We start from the raw sequence: 20,045 nt of genomic DNA, 5'->3' as shown, positions 1-20,045 counted from the left end.
GGAATGTTGGGCTGCCAAGAGACATCATATTCAAAAAATGAGTGTAACTGAGATGCGGATGCTTAGATGGATGTGTGAAAATACAATAAAAGATAAGATTCGGAACGAAGAGATACGTAAGAAGGTAGGTGTTGCACCCATTGAAAATAAGATGCGAGAGAATCGTTTACGGTGGTTTGGACATATTCGGCGAAGGCCTAATGATGCTCCAGTTAGAAGGTTGGAGAAATGGGAAAATATATTTGTTAAAAGAGGTCGGGGTAGGCCTAGGAAGACTTGGATGGAGATGATAGGAAAGGATATGAATGCTTTGAACCTCACCGAGGACATGGCGTTGGATAGAAATGATTGGAGGAAAAGGATTCATGTGAAAGACCCAAAATGAATTTCTTTTTTGGTTCATATCGCTGACCCCAATTGTTTTGGGATGAAGGCGTAGTTGTTGTTGTTGTTTGTTGTTGCAGCTATGTCAGAAGAGCTAAACACATGATTACAGAGTGATACATGAGCAATGGAGCCTGTCTCAGTGCAATAAAACATGGCAGGATGCTAGTCTTTTAAACTTAGGCTCTGTTTGGGAGACTTGAATCAGAGGTGTGGTGCCGTTTCCCCCCGTATTCGTGCTCTCTGTTGTTTGAGTGCAGTGGTGTTGCCAAAACACTGCACTGAGAATGGAGTTGGCAGCCCAACACCATTCACAAGAGGATGTTTTTGGCAACTCCATCCTCAAACACCAAATTTTGGCAAAACTATAGTTTGACAATACATGAATATGGTGTTTCCATCTTAATGACAAGACTTCCAAACAGAGCCATATGTGACATGCTGATGGATCTATTGAGCAATATAACTACAGACTGCTGTAACAATACTGGGCCATTGACTATCTCATTCTCAAACATGAGAAGGATAATGAAGAGTGGCCCATACAACCTACAAATGCTATGTGGATTGCTGTCATAAGTTTCAAAAATTCTACTCTCAAATAATGGGGATAATTAAGAAACCCATCTTTGACACATGAATTGCAGCAAGCAAAATGAACAGAAGTAGAAAGGACAAGAAAATGAGAAAGCCAAAACAGAAAAAATCACATTGATTGCACTCTAATGAGCCCACTGCCAAGCTCCATACTCCTAACAATATCACCAAAAGGTAATGACCAAGGAGCCTGTGAATTGACATGCTTTAGTGACTTAAAAGTATCAAATAAAAATTGCATCAATGTTAGATTCAAAATACTCCTGCTTATGAAATACGCGTTCAAGTTTTCAGCAAAAATGGAAATCAAAATAATGATATTTACTAGACCCCTTATTACTTGGAAGCATAGTCATCAATGCGAGCCATGAAATGATGTTGGTAAGGTAATTTCTGAAGAAATTGTGAAAGAAGAGTAACTTTACTCAAGAGTGCCTTGTGATCTTTTTTAAAAATAAAAAACGAATTTTAAGGAAAATATTGTGATAATGTCGTAATAATGCCTTAATATTTTTGCATTATTCTCATTTTGAAGTTATTTTCAGTTTATCACAAGAGTTTGGACTTTTTTTTCCCAAAAAATATCCTTATTAACAATATGGAAATAGAATCATTTGTGTAGTTTTTCTCTGAGAAACTGGAAAACCACTCCGGGGATCAGAGACCTAGTTATGATGGCTATGCCTGCCATACTTAAGGTTGCTTTCCGAATGGTGTAAACCCATGGCGTACCACTTCTTATATGCAAGGGGCTGATGCCCGTGGAAATGGAACCCTGACCACTCGTCAAGCAGCCAAGGCCCCCTCCCACTATGCCAAACCCCTTGGGGCAACTGTCTAGTTGTTGCATATGCCAAAATGTTGGTTATGATAGAAACTAAAAACAAATAAGTGATAAGAAAAGGAAACTTAAAATAGAGATAATCTAAACATAAACATCCAAAATGGATCAACTCATCACTTGCAAGATTATCACAATGAACTGCTAGGCAATTGAGTGAACTCAAAGACCAACTATCAGCCACTCATTCAAGTCAAGACGAATACCAGCAAGAATACATCATATAGTACCAACGGGGCTCCACTTGTCTGGTAGGAGCAGTTAGTGCACGTCACCTTGTGTTGGGACGTTGCAAGTTCAAAACCCAATGATACGGTTGATTAATAACTGGTGGGGGTCTGCCTAACCCCAGCTTGCCTTTAAAAAAAAATGAATACATCATAGAGGATATATGTTGTCACTACAAAAGGAGAAGGATCACATAAACTAAGAGTTCAATGCAAAAGTAAAACAAGTTAAACAATAAGTTCACTGCAGCAATCACAATAAAGTCTATACAAAAAATACCCCCTTCCTTTGAAAGCAGGCGATATGTGCTATTTAGAGGCTGAACACAATTTTCTAAATTGTCATCACCTGTCATTAAGAAGCAAATAAGACACATAAACAGCGAAAGGAGATATTTCAAATAAAACAGAAATTAAACCTTTTAATTTGTATAAAGAGATTTTTTTTTCAAAAGCGCACCTAAATTTCGGGTGATAATAAAAAACACACATAATTTTTCAATTTTGTAAAAAAGATACCTAAACATTGTCATAGTTAATAAGAAAATACAAGGTTTACTTCTGTCAAAGTTGCTATTAAATGTGTGCTGTGATTGCCAGAAGTTAGATGTGTCTTTGATCATTGCCAGAACATTAGGTGTGTTTTAGAAAATTTTGTCCTAAAATTTATATTGTTTTGATGGTAAATCATTAACTTCGTCCTATTTTACTCAACTTTTTTTTATAGGCAAGCTGGGGTTAGGCACACCCCTACCAGTTATACAATGATACCATTCGCGTTCGAACTTGCAATGTCCCAACACAACGTGACATGAACTAGCTGCTCCTACCAGACAAGCGGAGCCCCAGTTGGTCCTATTTACTCAACTTGGCAACTGATAACTCAAGTTAAATTAACGGAAGTGTGTTTCTGATTAATGAAATAAAATTAACAATATGAAAAACTTAAGTGTGTTTTTAATTATCGCCAAAACTTTAGGTATTTTTTGAAAATTTCCCTTGCACAAAAAAAATCATATCCTACAAGCAGAAGTGCAAGGAACAACTACAAGCTGAAACACAAGATCATGTTATTTTCCTACATGGGTTAATATTTGCAAACCTCGTGGGTAAGGACTAAGGAACCCCTTCATAAAAAACTGTAATAATTTTAATTTTTTAATGTTTTTTGCACATCTTACTCTTCAAATGTGATCTACATATTTGGGTTAGTAGAAATCGGTGTTTAGATCATATTATTCTAATGTGTATGTAAGATTTATAAGGGTCCAAAGATCAATGGCCTACAACTCATCAAATTGTTAACTCTCATAAAATGTAATTTTACATCCAAGAGTCTATTCCTACTATTTTCAGCATTCTGAATACATTCATGATGTTAGATTTGTCAAAACAACCGGCAGCCTACAGTGACCGAAGGGAAGGGGTTTCGAGTTTCGGCATGGTCAATTTGCTAGAAAACAATTATTAGATTTTTAAGCCTTAAAAATTTATGATATTTATAAAAATTTTACACCGTCGATTTTCAAACCTTATAAAAACTTACTTGTGAATGATACAATAGTCTATTCCTATAAATTCAAACACATAGAACACATGTACGATCAGATTTGAGACAAACATGGAAAAAAACTCTTCAAAATTTCTGTAGGCAGCTATAGGCATGGATTGATATAGGCGAGCCTTATCTGGGGCAAGGGACCGACTCCTCGATCACACTTCCTGGCATGGCTCATCTTACACGATCTGGTGCAGACTGACAACTTCTTCAAATCCATCGGATTCCATCTTCCGAGTAAATGTGTGTTGTACAAGACGGTCGAAGAATCTGCGTTTCACATTTTTGGGGAGTGCCTTATTTTTCAAAACATCTTTAAGGTCACCTGAAATAAGCCTGTGGTCAACGTGTGCCAGGAATCGTTCACCATCGACTTGTTGTGGGGTCCTCAGCTAGTTCGCCATTGCAACAAATGGCGGATTATTTGGTGAACTTGGCTTCTCTCGTCTTGGTGGGCCATTTGGATGACCCACAACAACGCCATTTTTTGGCATATTCCGACTGTTTTCAATAAACTAGTGAACCTTATTTTGGCGGACGTGTACGCCATTCTGCGCATCAACCTTCCTGATCTTCAGCGCAATCTTCCACCATGGCCTCCTTTGGATCCATGGTGATTCGTCGATTAGCTGTATTTTGTATCTTGTTTTTCTTTTCTGGGCTTCTTGGCATGTCTTGGGCCGTTTTGTCTTTCCCACAGGTTCAATGTTGGTTGAACCTGTTTCATAATGTTGATGGTTATAGTTTGTCCCTCTCCCTCTCTCTCTCTCTCTCTCTCTCTCTCTCTCTCTCTCTATATATATATATATATATATATATATATATATATATATATATATATATATATATATATATATATATATATATATATATATATGCCCCTAAAAGACTTCATTCATAATTTTGACATTAGGTTTTTGACATTTCTTTAAAATTTATAATTTAATTGATGCATCTAAAATTACCTGCATGTTACCCATCAAACCTCACACACCTTTCCTAATCTGTCTTCATTCATCTACCCATCCCACCTCTCCAATCTACCCAAAAGAAATCGTAGGAATTATTGGAACTTGCTGAAAATTACGGTATGCAGGCGTGTTGAGCCTATATCAATCAAAGTCTTCATTTCCTACTCATTGTTTCTCTCTGCTTATTTCCCAAAATCTCCAAACAAATGTATGCCCTTTCTTCTTCCTCTCGTTGCTAGCCTTCATCTTCATTTGCCATATAAGCTCAACCTCATCCACCACCATCCCGTACCCTTAAAACTTCTTCTTCACCTCAATCAAGACTTGACAAGCTATTTCAAAAGATACTCTCAAAACCTACCCAATCTCGTAGGTGAAGTTCACTTAAATAACATTTTTTATACAAGCTAGTTACAAGGCTGTTACAGGAATAAATCCCTTGATTCAAGAGAAAATATATTCGTTGAACTGCAAAACTGTTACTGCTATAGATGGATTGATCTTTATCCTGACGATACCAAATGGTGCGAGATTTCAGCAACAGTTGGATTTCATTCTGTTACTGTTCTAATAACCTCCAAAAAAGAAGCCATTGGAATGCCCTCTATCTTCTCAAATCTGCAGCCAACCCTTTGACATTTTATTGCTCAACTACTCTGTAAAAGCATAGGATGATGAAAGAAAGGTTATTGTGGGCACTTCAAACTAACTCCCTGCTATGAAGCAAAGAAAGCAAAACCCCAATGTCATTTTTTTATTTAATAATGAGAGTACCCACAGCTCAAACAACCATGATTTTTGAGAATTTTTTGCTACATTAGATCAAATGTGATAAGTTGAGCTTGAGAGGATTTTATGAGATGCATAAAATTCATCCAAAGAAGCTCATTTTGTTTATGCAACAGAAAATTAAGGCTACTCCTTTAACCTGTTGGTAGTGTTTATGCATCAATGAAATATGGTTTTGATGGGTTAGAAGACTCGTTGGAGGTATTCATAAAACCTAAAATCTATTTCGTGAATCGGTCTAGAGAAAACATGCATTCTTATGTAAATGCATGAAATTTTGCATTTGATACATATTATTAATTGGATCTCTTTGGTTCCAGTATGCTTAGAAGTGCACATACATGTATATGATGCATTTATGTTAAATTAAAATCATTAGATGCTTGACTATTATATTTATTTTTGTGCTTATTGAATATATGCATGTTGTCTTGCTATTTTTATTCCAACCAGTTTTAAAGAAATTTTTAGTTATCAAAAAATATTTGAATCATAAGAATCAATTGATTGCTAAGCAGTTCAATTTAAAAGTAAAAAGTATATCTTAACAAATTGTACGTGGTCTAACCAATGTTATCAGTATCGGTGCCTATCAGCCAATACACATCATATCGGCAGAATTTCGATACCCTCACAATCTGCCTTTTTTTAATAAATGCCAAAATTACTAAAAATGTGTTTTTTTTATTATTATTATATTATCATTATTTTAATGGTTTTAACATGTGTCACATTATGGCTAACACATAATATTTTTTTAATATTTTCTGGCTGATATAGAATGATTCAGCTGAATATCGGTATCGGCCAATACAGCTGAATGGGTGGCCCAACGATTCAAGGCCGATACCCATACTAACAACATTGGTTCTAACATACTTCTCTATAAACCAGCATTATGTTTCCAAATTCGTTAGTTTTTTCTCTAACTGTACTTTGTAGATCTTGTGGACGACTTATCAGGTAAAAAGAGAATAGTGAAAATTCTAGTCATACTATTCCTCATAAAGATTCATGGTTTTGTTTCTTGGGATGTCCTCTTCAAGGAAAATCTCATTGGAAGCTGAAAAAGTTTTTTGAAAGATATGGAAAAAAAACTTTCTATTGAAAATATTAACAATTGGAAAAATAAAATAAAACAAAAAGATTAAAAATTTATAGACTGAAACAGAGGTTCACCAACATTTATAAGTTATGACACAAACGTTGTTAGCAAGGAACCAAAATTGTGATGTTTGATGTAATTGACACGCATACATGCATTTTGTAAGTTTTCCCTTTGGATCAAGTATAAGCATACATACAAAAATTGCCACCGCAATTGATGATAATAGATTGAGAAGCTAAAATAAGGATGAATATAATTTGATAATGAGAAATATTGTGAAGGTTCTTGGACTTTATTGGTGGTAAATTGAAAGGATAATGAGCTTAAATGTTCAAGAGAAAAAGAATCAGAACCCTTTGCTTCATTCTAACTTACTCATTTTTTATTTATTGCCTATGAGTTAGAGTACAAATGTTGGGAAGCTCCTTATGTACATGTTGACAATACCCATAAGCACTTGAATTCACCTGTCAATGCTTTTGACTAGTAGCTTGCACTTGACATTACAAGCATTGGGATCTCTTAAAGGTGTCGGTTTTTCTAGAACAATTTGGCTGAAAGTATTACCTCTCTGCAGAGAAGGCTTTTCTAAACCACTGATTTTTAACATTTGAGATTTTGAGACCTTGAAAACTTCACAAGTTCTTACAAACACTTGAAATTGCCTGGCAAGAGTTTTGGAAACTAGATCCACAGACAATTCCCCTCAAATAGGATATGTAAGGTCAATAACAGGGTTTCTACCACTTTAGATACAAACTTGACCTTGAAAACAGCATTTTTAACTTTTACACCCGAATTAAAGTTTATGGAAGCGGCTAACACATCAAAAATGATACAGATTCGATCTTTGGAAGTTTCCTTTAATACAGGCCTCTACAGGAGCCAGATGGTAGTAGCTGACTTAATGATAAGATAGAGACATTAACTTGTCACTAGTCACTCTTTTACCTTGTCAATGAATATTTCTTTATCATTTATTGACATAATAATCCCTAATAACACTAGAAAAGCTTAATCAAGCTCTTTATCCTTATGCCCAACCTAAGTAGAATTAATCAATAAATGAAACCATGACAGTTGTAACCAATCAGTATCAATCAAGATATGACAAATCACAAATGTTTTCCTAGAAACCTTGGCCCAATCATATTCAAGTAGCTACATCATCCATGGGTCTAAGTCCTAATTCAAAAGATCCAACTCAAAAGCTTCATAAATAGGGGTTACCCTTCATTTCTGGATCATATAGTCTACCCACAAGGTCGACTATCCTCTAACCTATCTATCTTTTTAGATGTGTTCTAACATCAACCTTATCCACCATCCTCTATGCTCTTCTTAGGCTAAATGAGACTAATCTTGTCATGCCCATATCATCCCAAATCCTTGTCTAGTGAATTGAAACTTCGATAAAAAAATTCAAAGAAGAAGACTTTTTTTTTTTTTTGTATTTTGATATCGGGGAGAAAACATCAATTTTGATTTAAGATGCATTCTTCAGTATTAGCCTAATGTTACCCTTCAGGAAGTTCTTAAGTGGAAGTCTAAAAATCCCAGTGACAGCAAATTGCCTACTGCTATCATTATGATAACCAAGTGAAAAATGATGCACATGCTCACTTAGAGAATTGCCATGTGCAAGTTCCCATATGTCAGAAATCTAATTGGTAACCACTGAGAAACCAAGCTAACTGAGACGATGACTCTGTTTGATCATGTTAGGTATGAGAGCTAACTTATCAGCTTATCATGCTATTTGTTTCCCTTTTTGTCGTTACTTTAGGTTTTTAAATTGAGGCAACTGTTCAAAAAGGCACCTAACTTTCTGCTAACTTTTAAAAGTGCACCGAACCTTTTTTATAATTTTAGAAATGAACCTAAGTATTTTCATGGTTAACCAAAAGAAACGTAGGTCTTTACTGTCAAGTGCATATCACAGTTATAATTTTACCCTAATTTTGGCATATATACAAAATTGAAGGTTTGATGATCCAAAGAATGCAACATATTTTCCGATGACTACATTGTTTTCTATTTTCAATCAAGTATAATCTTCTATTCTTTGTCAAGAATATTTTAACATGATAATTCACACATATCAACTATGCAAATATCAAGTGCCCCTTCTCAAAAAAAAAACAAGAATGCCTTCTGGTAAATGTGTTTTAATGTCACAGATCTAAAATGTGCACTGAATCTGTATGTGCTTATGTGGAACCCATGCCAAGATTCAAGGTAAGACACCACCAAAATGAGGATCTGACATCCAAGGTGGATCTGATCTTGAGTCCATAGTCACAATCAAGAATGATGGATTAGTGATTTACACAAATGCCTAGACAAGTCTTTTCTCTAAAGGTTTGTGGCGATTGAAACCATCAATTTCATACTCCTAAGGGGGTTGTAATCAAGTTTGAACAATTATTTAGGATGCTCTTTCTCTTTACAAGTGGACGGCTGTTATTAGGTCTAGGCATGTGTGCAGTATTAAAAACAGGCAAGTAGATACACAGTGCCATATTTTTTGAACTAAAGAAATAGCTTATATCTGGATAATTAAAAAAAGTGATGAACATTATTTGTCAACATCAATGACATAGATTAGGCAAGCCTAGACGTGAGTATTCAATAGATATATTGAAATTTGAAAGAAAAGATTCAATTTTTAGTCATATGTTTTGTTGATACTCCATATGTAGTTGGGATGAGGCTTGATGATTTTGTTGATGTCATTGTTTATCATGCCAGTGGCTTAACTGTAGTTCCATTGCAGTTCTGTCAATGCAAATTAGTAAATTTACTTTTATATGTGTTGTTGCTTCGAATCTAGTGCACAACTTTTAGGTTGTTTACCAGAATCTGCTAGTATCGTATCACATTTTGCCTTTCACACACACACATGCATGAATGAGTTTACATGCAAACATGCCAACAACAATAGAAGCATATAACCGAAAAATGTATTATTATGGAAGAGTTTCCTTTTAGATTCTAAAATTAATCAAAAAAACAAACACGATTACAATCATAGTAACGTATTTGCTGGACTCAGATTCAATCTCAGCATCCTACGGAATGAGGCTCACACAAAATGCCTTATAACAAATGTTGCAAGTAATCCTCCCCAAATAATGCTTGACCAATCAAAATGAATGCTTGGAAGCGCATTCATTTAAAATGTCTCATTCATCTTGCTTTACAATTAGCAGAATTTGGCAGGATAATTGTACACTTTCAATTTTATTGTCGTATTAAAGGCATCATCTTCTCACGTCTCATGTTCGCAACCTGATGTTGCTATTTGTGGAACTTGCTGTACATTGAGTTTGCAAGAGGAAAAACTAGTTGCATACAAAGAGGCCCAATATTAATCAAACATGTCAATTATTTCCGTCCTACGTAATGAATAAATGGCAATGGAGTCTCAACATATAAAGCACATTACAAGGTAAAGATACAAACCATGGAGGATCAGACATTGAACAGAAAGTAAAACCTGTCAAACTAACTTCAACTAACAAAACACTTGAAATGCTGCAAACCTCTTGGATCTAATCTCTGGCACCATAAGTTACCAAGCATTCAGAATTACATTCTAGAGGGAATTTTTCAAAATAAACTTTACCATCCAAAAAGTTCATAAAAATTAAATAAAAAATCGCCACCAATAGACACAACAATGAATATGAGATAGCCTTCAACAGAAAACATGAAAAAGCCATATTTCATTAGCAATGAAAGAGTTACAATATGGATTAGAATAAAGATTGCAAATTTACTTGATGTCACGAGACAAAATTCTTATGAGATGACAGACGTTCAACTGCATCTGGATGGGCATCTCTGACAGGGTCTATCAGAAAAAAGTCTCCTATGTCCACTCCCATTGACACTGTTTTTAAACAGCTTCTGAATCACTCTACATTGCAGACTGAAAGATGTAGTCCTCAACTTTATCTATTTGCTATTCTTCTTCAGAGGCTTCTCTCAACCACTGCAGAACATACAACCAACATGCTTTACAGACAAGACCAAGTGGTAGATGACTTTAGTTAACGAACCATGTAAGCATCGCAAATCATAAAATAATATCAGGGACCATTTAGTGATCAACAAGAGGGTTCATTTTTAAATAGGTAAAAGACAGGAACAGAGACTTGCAGATGCACATGGAAGCTGATGAAAACATGAACAGTATGAGGTGTGGTCGTTTGGTTTGAGTGCATGAAAACCCTGAGAAGGGGGATGACAAAGATGTCCTACATTGTTGCCAACTACAACCAATAGAGGTTGTAGCTGGATTTGGGAGATGAGAAGTAGTTGAGACAACCTATATATATATATATATCATGATTATTGGCTTTCTTAATTTTTTCAATGTTTTCAAAAAATTTTGAATTTTTTAAAGATCCTTTAATGGTGTATCTTATGATACAATACATTGTGATACACCCATACCTTAGACCTTTCCAATATGCCTTTTATAACATTGGTATGAAATGGAATGGATGAGCTCATGTCTAAAACGATGTTTAAGCAATTTGGGCATGAAACTTAATAGAATATCTCAAACATTTTGGCAATTGTGAAAGGACTTGGCTTTGTCACAAGGTTAAACCGGTTCAAGCTTCATTTTCTAAAGCCCAATGCACCTTGATAGCCATTCCAACTTGGTGATTGCAGAAACAATCAGATGACAGCTGATGTCAGAGGATTTGGCATTGTAATAAAGGTTTAAATAGTTGATGCTTCATTCTCTAACACCAATGCACAATAGGAGATAGTCCTGGTTTAGTGGTTATAGAAACACTTGGACCCAGAAATGGAAGCATTTTTCTGATATTTTCACAGATCATTTCTTGTTGTTGATTTACACATTTGATAAACAATAACATTGTGGCACTACATAAGGACACACCGTTCTATACTATTGTGATAAACTAAATAGAACAGCTCCAAAAGCCTTGATGACACATTTTCAGAGCTTATATTAGAGTATCAAAAAGTTGGATATGAAAGCTAGGAAATGTGTTTCATCAGCTATTCAGATGGTTTACATCAAATTCTATGAATCTAAGCTATAAAGATAGAGGTGCCTTCTAAAAGATCTTTGACTAAAAACCGTATCACTTCCAGATCATTGTTAAGATGTCACATCCCTAACAGCTCATTTTTTTGTTATCAAATATCTGATTTTTTGATCTTTTCAAGTGTTGGTGTTACCAGTCAAAACCAAAAATAAAATCTTCCATGTTTAAGTGAAAACAGGATACGGTATAAATTATCCTGCTAAAGGTTACAAAATTTGATAGACAATGAACTGAAAGAAGGTGAAGGCTACAGGGAAATAGATTCCGTGTTTAAAAAAAAAGAATCATGCCCACTTGCCTGAATGAAGGATTCACACTGTTTTACAAGGAGTTTATCAGATTCATCAGCTCCTTCTTTCTCTGAAGCCCAAGACATGATAGCATCTTCCGTCACGATATCCTGCTCATAAAGGATCTGCAGAATCTGTACAAACAGACAGAAACTTCAGCCTTCAACAAAGATATGTATCATAAGAGGGCATCAATTTTTTCAGGATGAGCACCATGCAACCCATCACCTATACTGATCTATGTTTTATGCGATGTTAAAACTTGAATGCCCTTGCGAGTAAATGCATCATACTTAAATCCAACATTCAATTTAATCATTTAGACAGCCTTCAACAAAAAGATACAATCATAAGGTGACATAAATTCTTTCAGGATGAGCACCATGCAACCCATCACCTATACTGATCTAGTATGTGATGTTAAAACTTAAATGCCCTTGCAGGCAAATGCATCATACTTAACTCAACATTCAATTTATTCATTTGGACACATTTCGGACAAAAGAAGAGCGATTACATTATTGGATGGAAAAAGAACTATTTTACTTGAAGAACAGGAATAAGGATATAGGCTTGGAGTAACTTAATTTGCATTAACCAAGGGAATGTGATATCATTAGTCATAATTCTATAAATCTTAGAGACAGAACATGCAGCAACTGTTAGAAGGAAAGAAAAGAAGCAAAGAGCGGCTGTAAATCCCAAAATCTCTCGATGACAAGGGGCAGCATTAAGAGTTTTCTATTTACAGGGATCTTAATCACGGATCACAAAACAATGATAAACAAAAACAAAATTACAACACATATATTATGAGAAACCCAAACATAATTAGAATATTATAAATGAATTACAACCTTGCCATTCATTAATGACTTTACAGCTAAAACAACCAAATAAACCTTGGTCCAAACTCTATTTACTCACTGTGATCTCTGAAACCGTAAACCATGTTTGAACATGTGAACATGAGACTGATTTTGTATTTCATGTTAATGCAAGTAAAAGACAACATATACTGCACTTAAAAATGAGAGCCTCAAGCAATATCCTTTGGTAAAAATATATAGGATAGAATGCATAAATGGCAGGTCTATGTTTCAAATCCTAAGGAGGCTATCCCCCAGCTTGACTACCCAAAAAAAAAGGTCCTGTAAATCATAAACGGTGTGTCATAATTGCTCGAAAAAAAAAGCAGCGGTCTTATTGTCAAAAAAAAAATGAGAAGAATATAGAACCAGCGTATCAGCAAGAGTAACTGAATGGTGATAGTAGCCATTATTCTCTACTTGACTGCAATGATGAAAGTAATACATTATATTGCTTTCATCCTAAAAAAATAGAAAAATCACCTGAAAACATTGAATAGTCAAACAAAGGTGAGTTGATCTATCACAGGCTGTAACCTAGTTTTGAAACCATAGTGGTATACCAAGTGTGTCCTGAACTATGTCAAGGTTTATGTGAAATAGAATCTTTTTTCCTTTGTAAATGTATTTTTTAGTACAATCCTTTTTTTTAATTTATTTATATCAAAGGACTCGCAAGTAATTTAGACAATTGAAATATTCACCCTTCTGTATGTAGGGGTGGCAATTTCTGACACGACCCGCCAACCCGCCTCTTAGGCGGGTTCGGGTTGGGCTTAAGCCAACCCGTTTAATAAACGAGTCGACCCGCGTAACCCGTTTGTTAAACAGGTCGGGTTCGGGTTGGGGGTATGCCAACCCGCCAACCCAGCTGACCCGTTTAATAAACGGGTTAGGCGGGTGGCAAAATTGTTTGAATAACTTTCGGGAGGGCTTCCGCCATTTTCCTTTTGGTTCCCTAAAAAAAAAAACCTTCTATATTCTTCCTTTTCCTTTTCCAAGTCCGAGATCAGGTATGAAGGCCTCGTCTCCTCCATCAAACACCCTCGAATCCAACATCGGCTTGCAGAACAGTATCCCTTCTTCTTTCTTTCTATTCTCACTTCTTTTCATCTCTTTTACGCATTGGCGAGTGAGTGGGGAAGGAATCTCTCTCTCTCTCTCTCTCTCTCTCTCTCTCTCTCTCTCTCTCTCTCTCTCTCTCTCTCTCTCTCTGTGTGTGTGTGTGTGTGTGTGTGTTCCTGCATCAGAACTCAATGCCCCAAAACCTCAGCTGAGTCACTCTATCTATCTCTGTCTCCCGATCCTCGTCCTCTTCCCCCTCTTGTTGGGCTCCCCTTCGTTGGGACCCCTCCTCATGCCAGCGGAGACCAACCCGACCCCCTGCTCCCATTTTCCTCCCTTGACGTATCACCAGGATCCCTTCGCTCCCTTCGCAAGAGGCCCTACCTGATGCCGAGAATCCCCTCCCGACTCCCAAATCCTTCTCAGCCCGCCAACCCGACCCGTCAACCCGACCCGCCAACCCGATCCGTCAACCCGCCAACCCGACCCGCGAACCTGAAAACCCGTTTACCCGACCCAACCCATTTATTAAATGGGTTGGCGGGTCGTGTCGGGTTACCCGTTTATTAAACGGGTCGGGTTCGTGTTTGCCACAGCCGACCCGTTTAATAAACGGGTCGGGTTCGGGTTGAGGTATGCTGACACGCCAACCCGCCAACCCGACCCGATTGCCACCCCTATCTGTATGTAGTTACTGTTGCATCATATTCATTATTCAAGTTGACAAGAAAAATAGTTTTGGTCTCTGAAAGAAATGTGTTTTAAACTCAAACCAAACACAAGCCAGAAACAGTGCATGTCAGTGTCAAATATCCTTTTTTTCTTTTTCCTTTTCTTTTGGATAGCTTAGTATGTATTGACGTCATATAAGAAACATCAAACTATTCATAATTTGAGATACAATTCTTGTTTAGAGTGATCACAAGTCAAAAAGCATAAATGCTATTGAGGTTTCTGTCATGCATATACAGCATCCACATTACCGGTGAAAATATCGGAGCAAATTCTTTGGCAGACTCCAAACATATCTCTTCAAATTTTAGCAGTATTTCTACCTGCAGTGCAAGTGAAAACAGTCAACACACCAAAAACTTAAAAGTTGAAAAATGCAACAAATGAATGACCATTAGCACCAAACAGTGTGTCAAATGACCTGCAACTCATTATCATCCATAAAGTAAAACTAATGACATAACATTAAGATCATGTTTGCTTAGACCCCTCTGAGAATCATTCTCTCCAGTTTTGGAGAGAATGATTCTCAGGAGAACCAAAACCTGACATGATTGCAAACGTCAAAAAATGGTTCTCCGTTGGTTTCATAAGAGATGGGACAGATAGAAAAGTGACTCCCCAAGAGAAGAAAGATCATCACTGGGACACCCCCCCTTGGCTCCTTTTCTAGAAAGGAAGACTCGCTTTTGATTTTGAATCTCTTTCAAAGTGCTTGCAAACACGTCCTAAGTTAGACAGTTGAAATAAAAAGGGGGTTACTAAGGCTTGTGAACTAGTGCATCAAAAACAAGCCTCAGGTGGAAGTGTGATATAGAAAGGTTACTATGTATAACAATTTTAGAAACTGACAAGGTCTCATAATGAGGATGAAGGATGCAGATCATAATTATTCCTTCTCTGCCTTTCCACTCACACATCTAAACTCATGAAAAAATGAATCCTTGTTAATTCCTGTGTTGCAATAACATCAATTTGTGTGAAGATCAAACAAAATCAAAGATAAAAAGCTGAAAGACAAAAAATATATCATCAATACTTTTTCTTTGGATCACATTGCCAAGCCATTTTCATAGTTTAAATAAATTTTCTAAATAGAGTCCACATACAAACATATATCCAATACCTGTCTTGGATAGTTGGATAGCACAACCAGGGGCATTTCCCTAATTTAATAAAGATATGCAATTACTTTTGTAGAAAGGGTTCCTTAGCCATGGAAAATGCAAATTTAAAATAAAAACTTCTAAAAAAATACCAAAAGGAATTATTTAAGACAAAACGCTTCTCTGGGATTTGGGAATTTACAAGGAGTAAGAAAAGATAGTGAACTTGTTAACATCCCCTACAAATCATGGTGGCCAGGCATACATACATGAATACATGCATCTATCTGATTTCAAACTACCATAACCAAATTCACAAATTTCGCCCAACTAAGCACATCTGGGATAACTTTTCAGTTCTCACAGTAGCAAGATCATTGACTCCATTGAGTTCACTGCCATGGAACTGCTAGAATATGATGTTTTTTATTACCGTATTGTCTTTGTCATGGTTGTTTGTATCATACGATACGGCATGATACACATCGTTACTTTTTTATATAACAATACAATACACACTCATTTTTCGATACCAGTGCTTATCGTACCCGTATCGGGTGTATCATATGATACACCCGTGTATCGACCAGTATCGTAGTGCACTTTAAAAGACCCGAAAAGGGATCTTTTTCATTTTGGGTTTAAAAGCCCTCTTAAGGGCCGACTTCTACACATGAGTAGAGGCTGTTGGAAGGGAACCCACGCGCCCTAGATTTTGTGAGATCGATTTGGGGATCAATTTGTGTGCAAGGGAGAGGGTTTTTGTGATTTTCTCAAGAAAGAGTACATTTATACTGAAGAAAGCGTGTTAAGGTAAAAAAATCATATTTTTGCTTGTTATTGAGTGTTTTGGGGAGAAGATGGCATCAAAAGATCCAACATGACAATGGTGCACTCAAATAACAAGTGGAAAACGACTGAGAATCAAAACCCATGCACCCTAGATTTCGTGAGATCGATTTGGGGATCGATTTGTGTGCCAGAGAGAGGGTTTTTGTGATTTTCTCAAGAAAGAGTACATTTCTACTCAAGGAAGTGTGTTAAGGTAAAAAAATAATATTTTTTGCTTGTTATTGAGTGTTTTGGGGAGAAGATGGCATCGAAAGATCCAACATGACAATGGTGCACTCAAATAACAAGTGGAAAACGATTGAGAATCAAATGCAACTATTGCAAAAATAGTTTTTCGGGTGGTATCTCTCGGTTGAAGCATCATTTAGCCGAGACACACCATAATATGCAAGCATGCATGTCAAGCCAATTGTTGGATGTCGTAAAATGACAATGCCAACAATTACTTGATGATTTGAGAAGAAAAAGACAAGAAAAGGAGATGAATGAGGTAGAAATGGGGTATGGGGAGCCCTAGGAGGATATATATTACGAAGATGAGCTCCCTACTTCTGATTCTACAGCCCATAGCATAGGATCGAAAGTAGGAAGTTCTGTAGCGCAGGATAAAGGTGTGGCTGGTTCCAGTAGTAGTGTCGCGACTGGCACCGCGGGTACAAAAAGAAAAAAATGAGAAAGAAGAGGAGCTGGAGGGAGTTCTTCAAGAGGAGAACCATGAGGTAGAGCTAGAGGCTTTATTAAAAGATAGTTCTATGATGCCTACGTTCTTTTCAATGCGGCAAAATCATTTTATTTTTAGGTCATGGTAGATGCCATAACCACTATCGGGCATGGATACAAGATGTCGTCATATCATTCATTAAGTGAAAAGATTGTATATGCTAATGTGAAAGAAGTTAAGGCATATTGTGATGAGTTGAAGCAATCATGGAGAGAGACTGGGTGTAGCATCATGGCAGATGGGTGAAGAGATAAACGATCGAGGACCTTAATAAATTTTCTTGTCTATTGCCCCAAAGGAACCATGTTTTTGAAATCAATTGACTTGTCTGATACGCCAAAGACATCATATGTATTGCTTAGAGTTTTTTATCAGGTTGAACCTCAAAATATTGGGCAATTCATTACTAATAATGCAACAAATCATAGGATAGCAGGTAAAGAATTGGCAGAAAATTTATATTGGTAGCATGGATAAGGTACACCAGACAGTTTAATGTTATCAAGAAATTACTAAATTTATTTATAATCATGCATGGGTTTTGCGCCGAATGAGAAAGTATACTAGTGGTAATGAGTTGATTCGTAGTGCAGTTACTAGATTTGCTACAAATTTTTTGATAGTGCAAAGCTCAGTAAAGTATAAAGTTGAACTAAAAAAATAGTTTTCAGCAGATGAGTGGAATGCATATCCCCATGCACACAAAAGAAAGCCCAAAGAAATTGTAGATATTATATTCAGAAGTGAATTCTGAGATTCATGAGTAAAGTTATTGAGAATAATTATACCTTTGGTGAAAGTGTTTCAATTGGTTGACTGTAAAGACAGATCAACTATGAGTTATCTCGATGAGGCCATGGATAATGTAAAAGAGGCCATTAGAGATAATTTGAAGAGGAAGAAAAAATTCTACATACCGATATCAAACATCGTTGATCATAGGTGGACTAAGCAACTTTATCAATCTCTTCATATTGCAACATACTATTTAAATCTTGCATTTAGATACTCCCCTACTTTTAAAATTGATAGGGAAGTCAACAAGGGACTTTTGGATTGCATTAGAAGGTTGAACCATGATTACAGCATTCAAGATCAAATTCATAAGGAAATGAAAACTTATGATAATGCATTGTATGATATGAGAAGACTTGCAACAGTACGAAACCGTGCTACAATGCGTCCAAATAATTTATTTTGTCTATTTTAACTTTAATTTCAATTTTTTTTTATTATGATGTTTTATACAATTGTAGTTGTGTAATTGTCTTATAATTGATTTCTTATTTTTTTCCAGACTTGTGGTGGGTCAGGTTTGGAAGTGATATTCCAAATCTAATAGCTTTTGTCATTCACATTCTAAGTCAAACATGTAGTGCAAGTGGATGCGAAAGAAACTGGAGTGTCTTCGAACAAATTCATCCCAAAAGTAAAAACAGATTGGAGTACAAAAGACTCATTGACATCGTCTACGTTCGCTACAACTTACGACAAAGGCAGAGGTATATAAAATTGTAAAGTTTATTTCTCATTTTCATTCAAAACTCAACTAATTTTAATTTTTTTGTCATCTTTTTAGGCAAATTGAAAAGGTATCAACAAGGAGGCACAAAGAGCAATTTGATTTCATCAATTTAGAACATTTTGATGAATTTGATGAATGGTTTGAAGAAGAAGCAAAAGTTCTTTTGAATAAAGAGGACACTGAATGAATTAACATGGAAGGAGCACAAGAGGTAGATGATGAAGACCCCACGTATCTTGGGGACGATGTGGATATCGAAAAAGGAGAAGAAGATAATGAAGATGATTATGATTATTGATGTATCAAGTATTCATGTTTTATTAAAAATTTTGTTCTTGTGAGATGCTTTTGTTTATATAATATGAAGGTATGACTATTGTGTAAGTGCTTTATAATGTGATTTTATGTATGTAGTTTGTGCAATTCATCATTATTTCATGCCATATGATTTTTTTAGATTTTTTACTGAATTCTTCTGATTTTTCTTGACTTTTTTATTTTTTTGAATTTATTAAAATTTATGTTTACGACAGCCAATATTCTGTACTGCCCATATTAAGGCTTTCACATATAAATAAAATATTAATGGTGTATCCTTTACAATAGTACAACCGTTGGGAGCCCAGGGCTGCCTTTATCCTGTTCTCTATCCTCTTCCCCTCAAGGTACTACTGCAAATTATGAGGAACTTGACAGGTACATGCACTTGTTTGACACATACTTTGAAAATTTTGCCTCAAAGGAACATTGGCTCCCACAAATGTCTCTGTTAACCAAACTATTAGAGATGTTCAAAAGCAGGTAGGTATGCATCACACAAAATTTCATGTCCTTTATCTTAAAGATAAGGCATTTCTAACCACCTAAAGGTTATTTTGCCTTCAATTAGTTGTCTTGAACAACTCACTTTTCGCTATATTACTGCCAATGCACGCTAGTCTGTCAAGAAATTTGGAGCAAGATTCCGATAAACTCAACACTTCTGGCTAGCTCAGTGCCAAGTCTTCAACATATTTATGGATTTGATTGAACCAAGACTATAATTTTGCAATCTACCTATGAAAGGGAATCTTCACCTTAGCCAGAATAGGGAGGTCAATTTGTTTACTTGAGCTTTTTCCTGACTCACATGGTTCGGCAATCATTATTTTTTCTTCTTTTTTGGGAGAAGACACAACATTCTGACTTAAGCTACTAAATGAGAAATATAAGAGTCCACATATGTTTGTGCTATTTATTACTTCAACTAGAAATTTGGAAGATTGTAGACAATCAAGTCTAGGATAACCTTAAACTAATCACATGGCAGATTATGTA

The 20,045-nt window shown here is 36.0% G+C and overlaps 1 protein-coding gene across 2 annotated transcripts in view; it reads right to left on the bottom strand.

Annotated features, from left to right (window-relative positions):
• Window positions 1-10,083: 10,083 nt before the first annotated feature.
• Window positions 10,084-20,045, bottom strand: part of LOC149831464 (Trimeric LpxA-like enzyme) — a 43,004-nt gene continuing 33,042 nt past the window's right edge. For both annotated transcript variants that reach the window (XR_016433287.1, XM_090013911.1), the window contains 3 exons: window positions 14,776-14,847; window positions 11,867-11,992; window positions 10,084-10,472 (listed from right to left, as the gene is read on the bottom strand). Coding sequence is in view for 1 of the 2 variants with exons in the window: in XM_090013911.1 (XP_089870037.1) it covers window positions 10,443-10,472; window positions 11,867-11,992; window positions 14,776-14,847 (228 nt within the window). In the remaining variant the exon portion in view is untranslated. The remainder of the gene's footprint in view (window positions 10,473-11,866; window positions 11,993-14,775; window positions 14,848-20,045) is intronic.

The sequence above is a fragment of the Nuphar pumila genome, chromosome 7 (assembly GCF_984573655.1).
Source record: "Nuphar pumila chromosome 7, dmNupPumi1.hap1.1, whole genome shotgun sequence".
Taxonomy (NCBI): Eukaryota; Viridiplantae; Streptophyta; class Magnoliopsida; order Nymphaeales; family Nymphaeaceae; genus Nuphar; species Nuphar pumila.
Note: the sequence above shows the minus strand (reverse complement) of the source record. Positions and strands in the feature narration are given on the sequence as shown.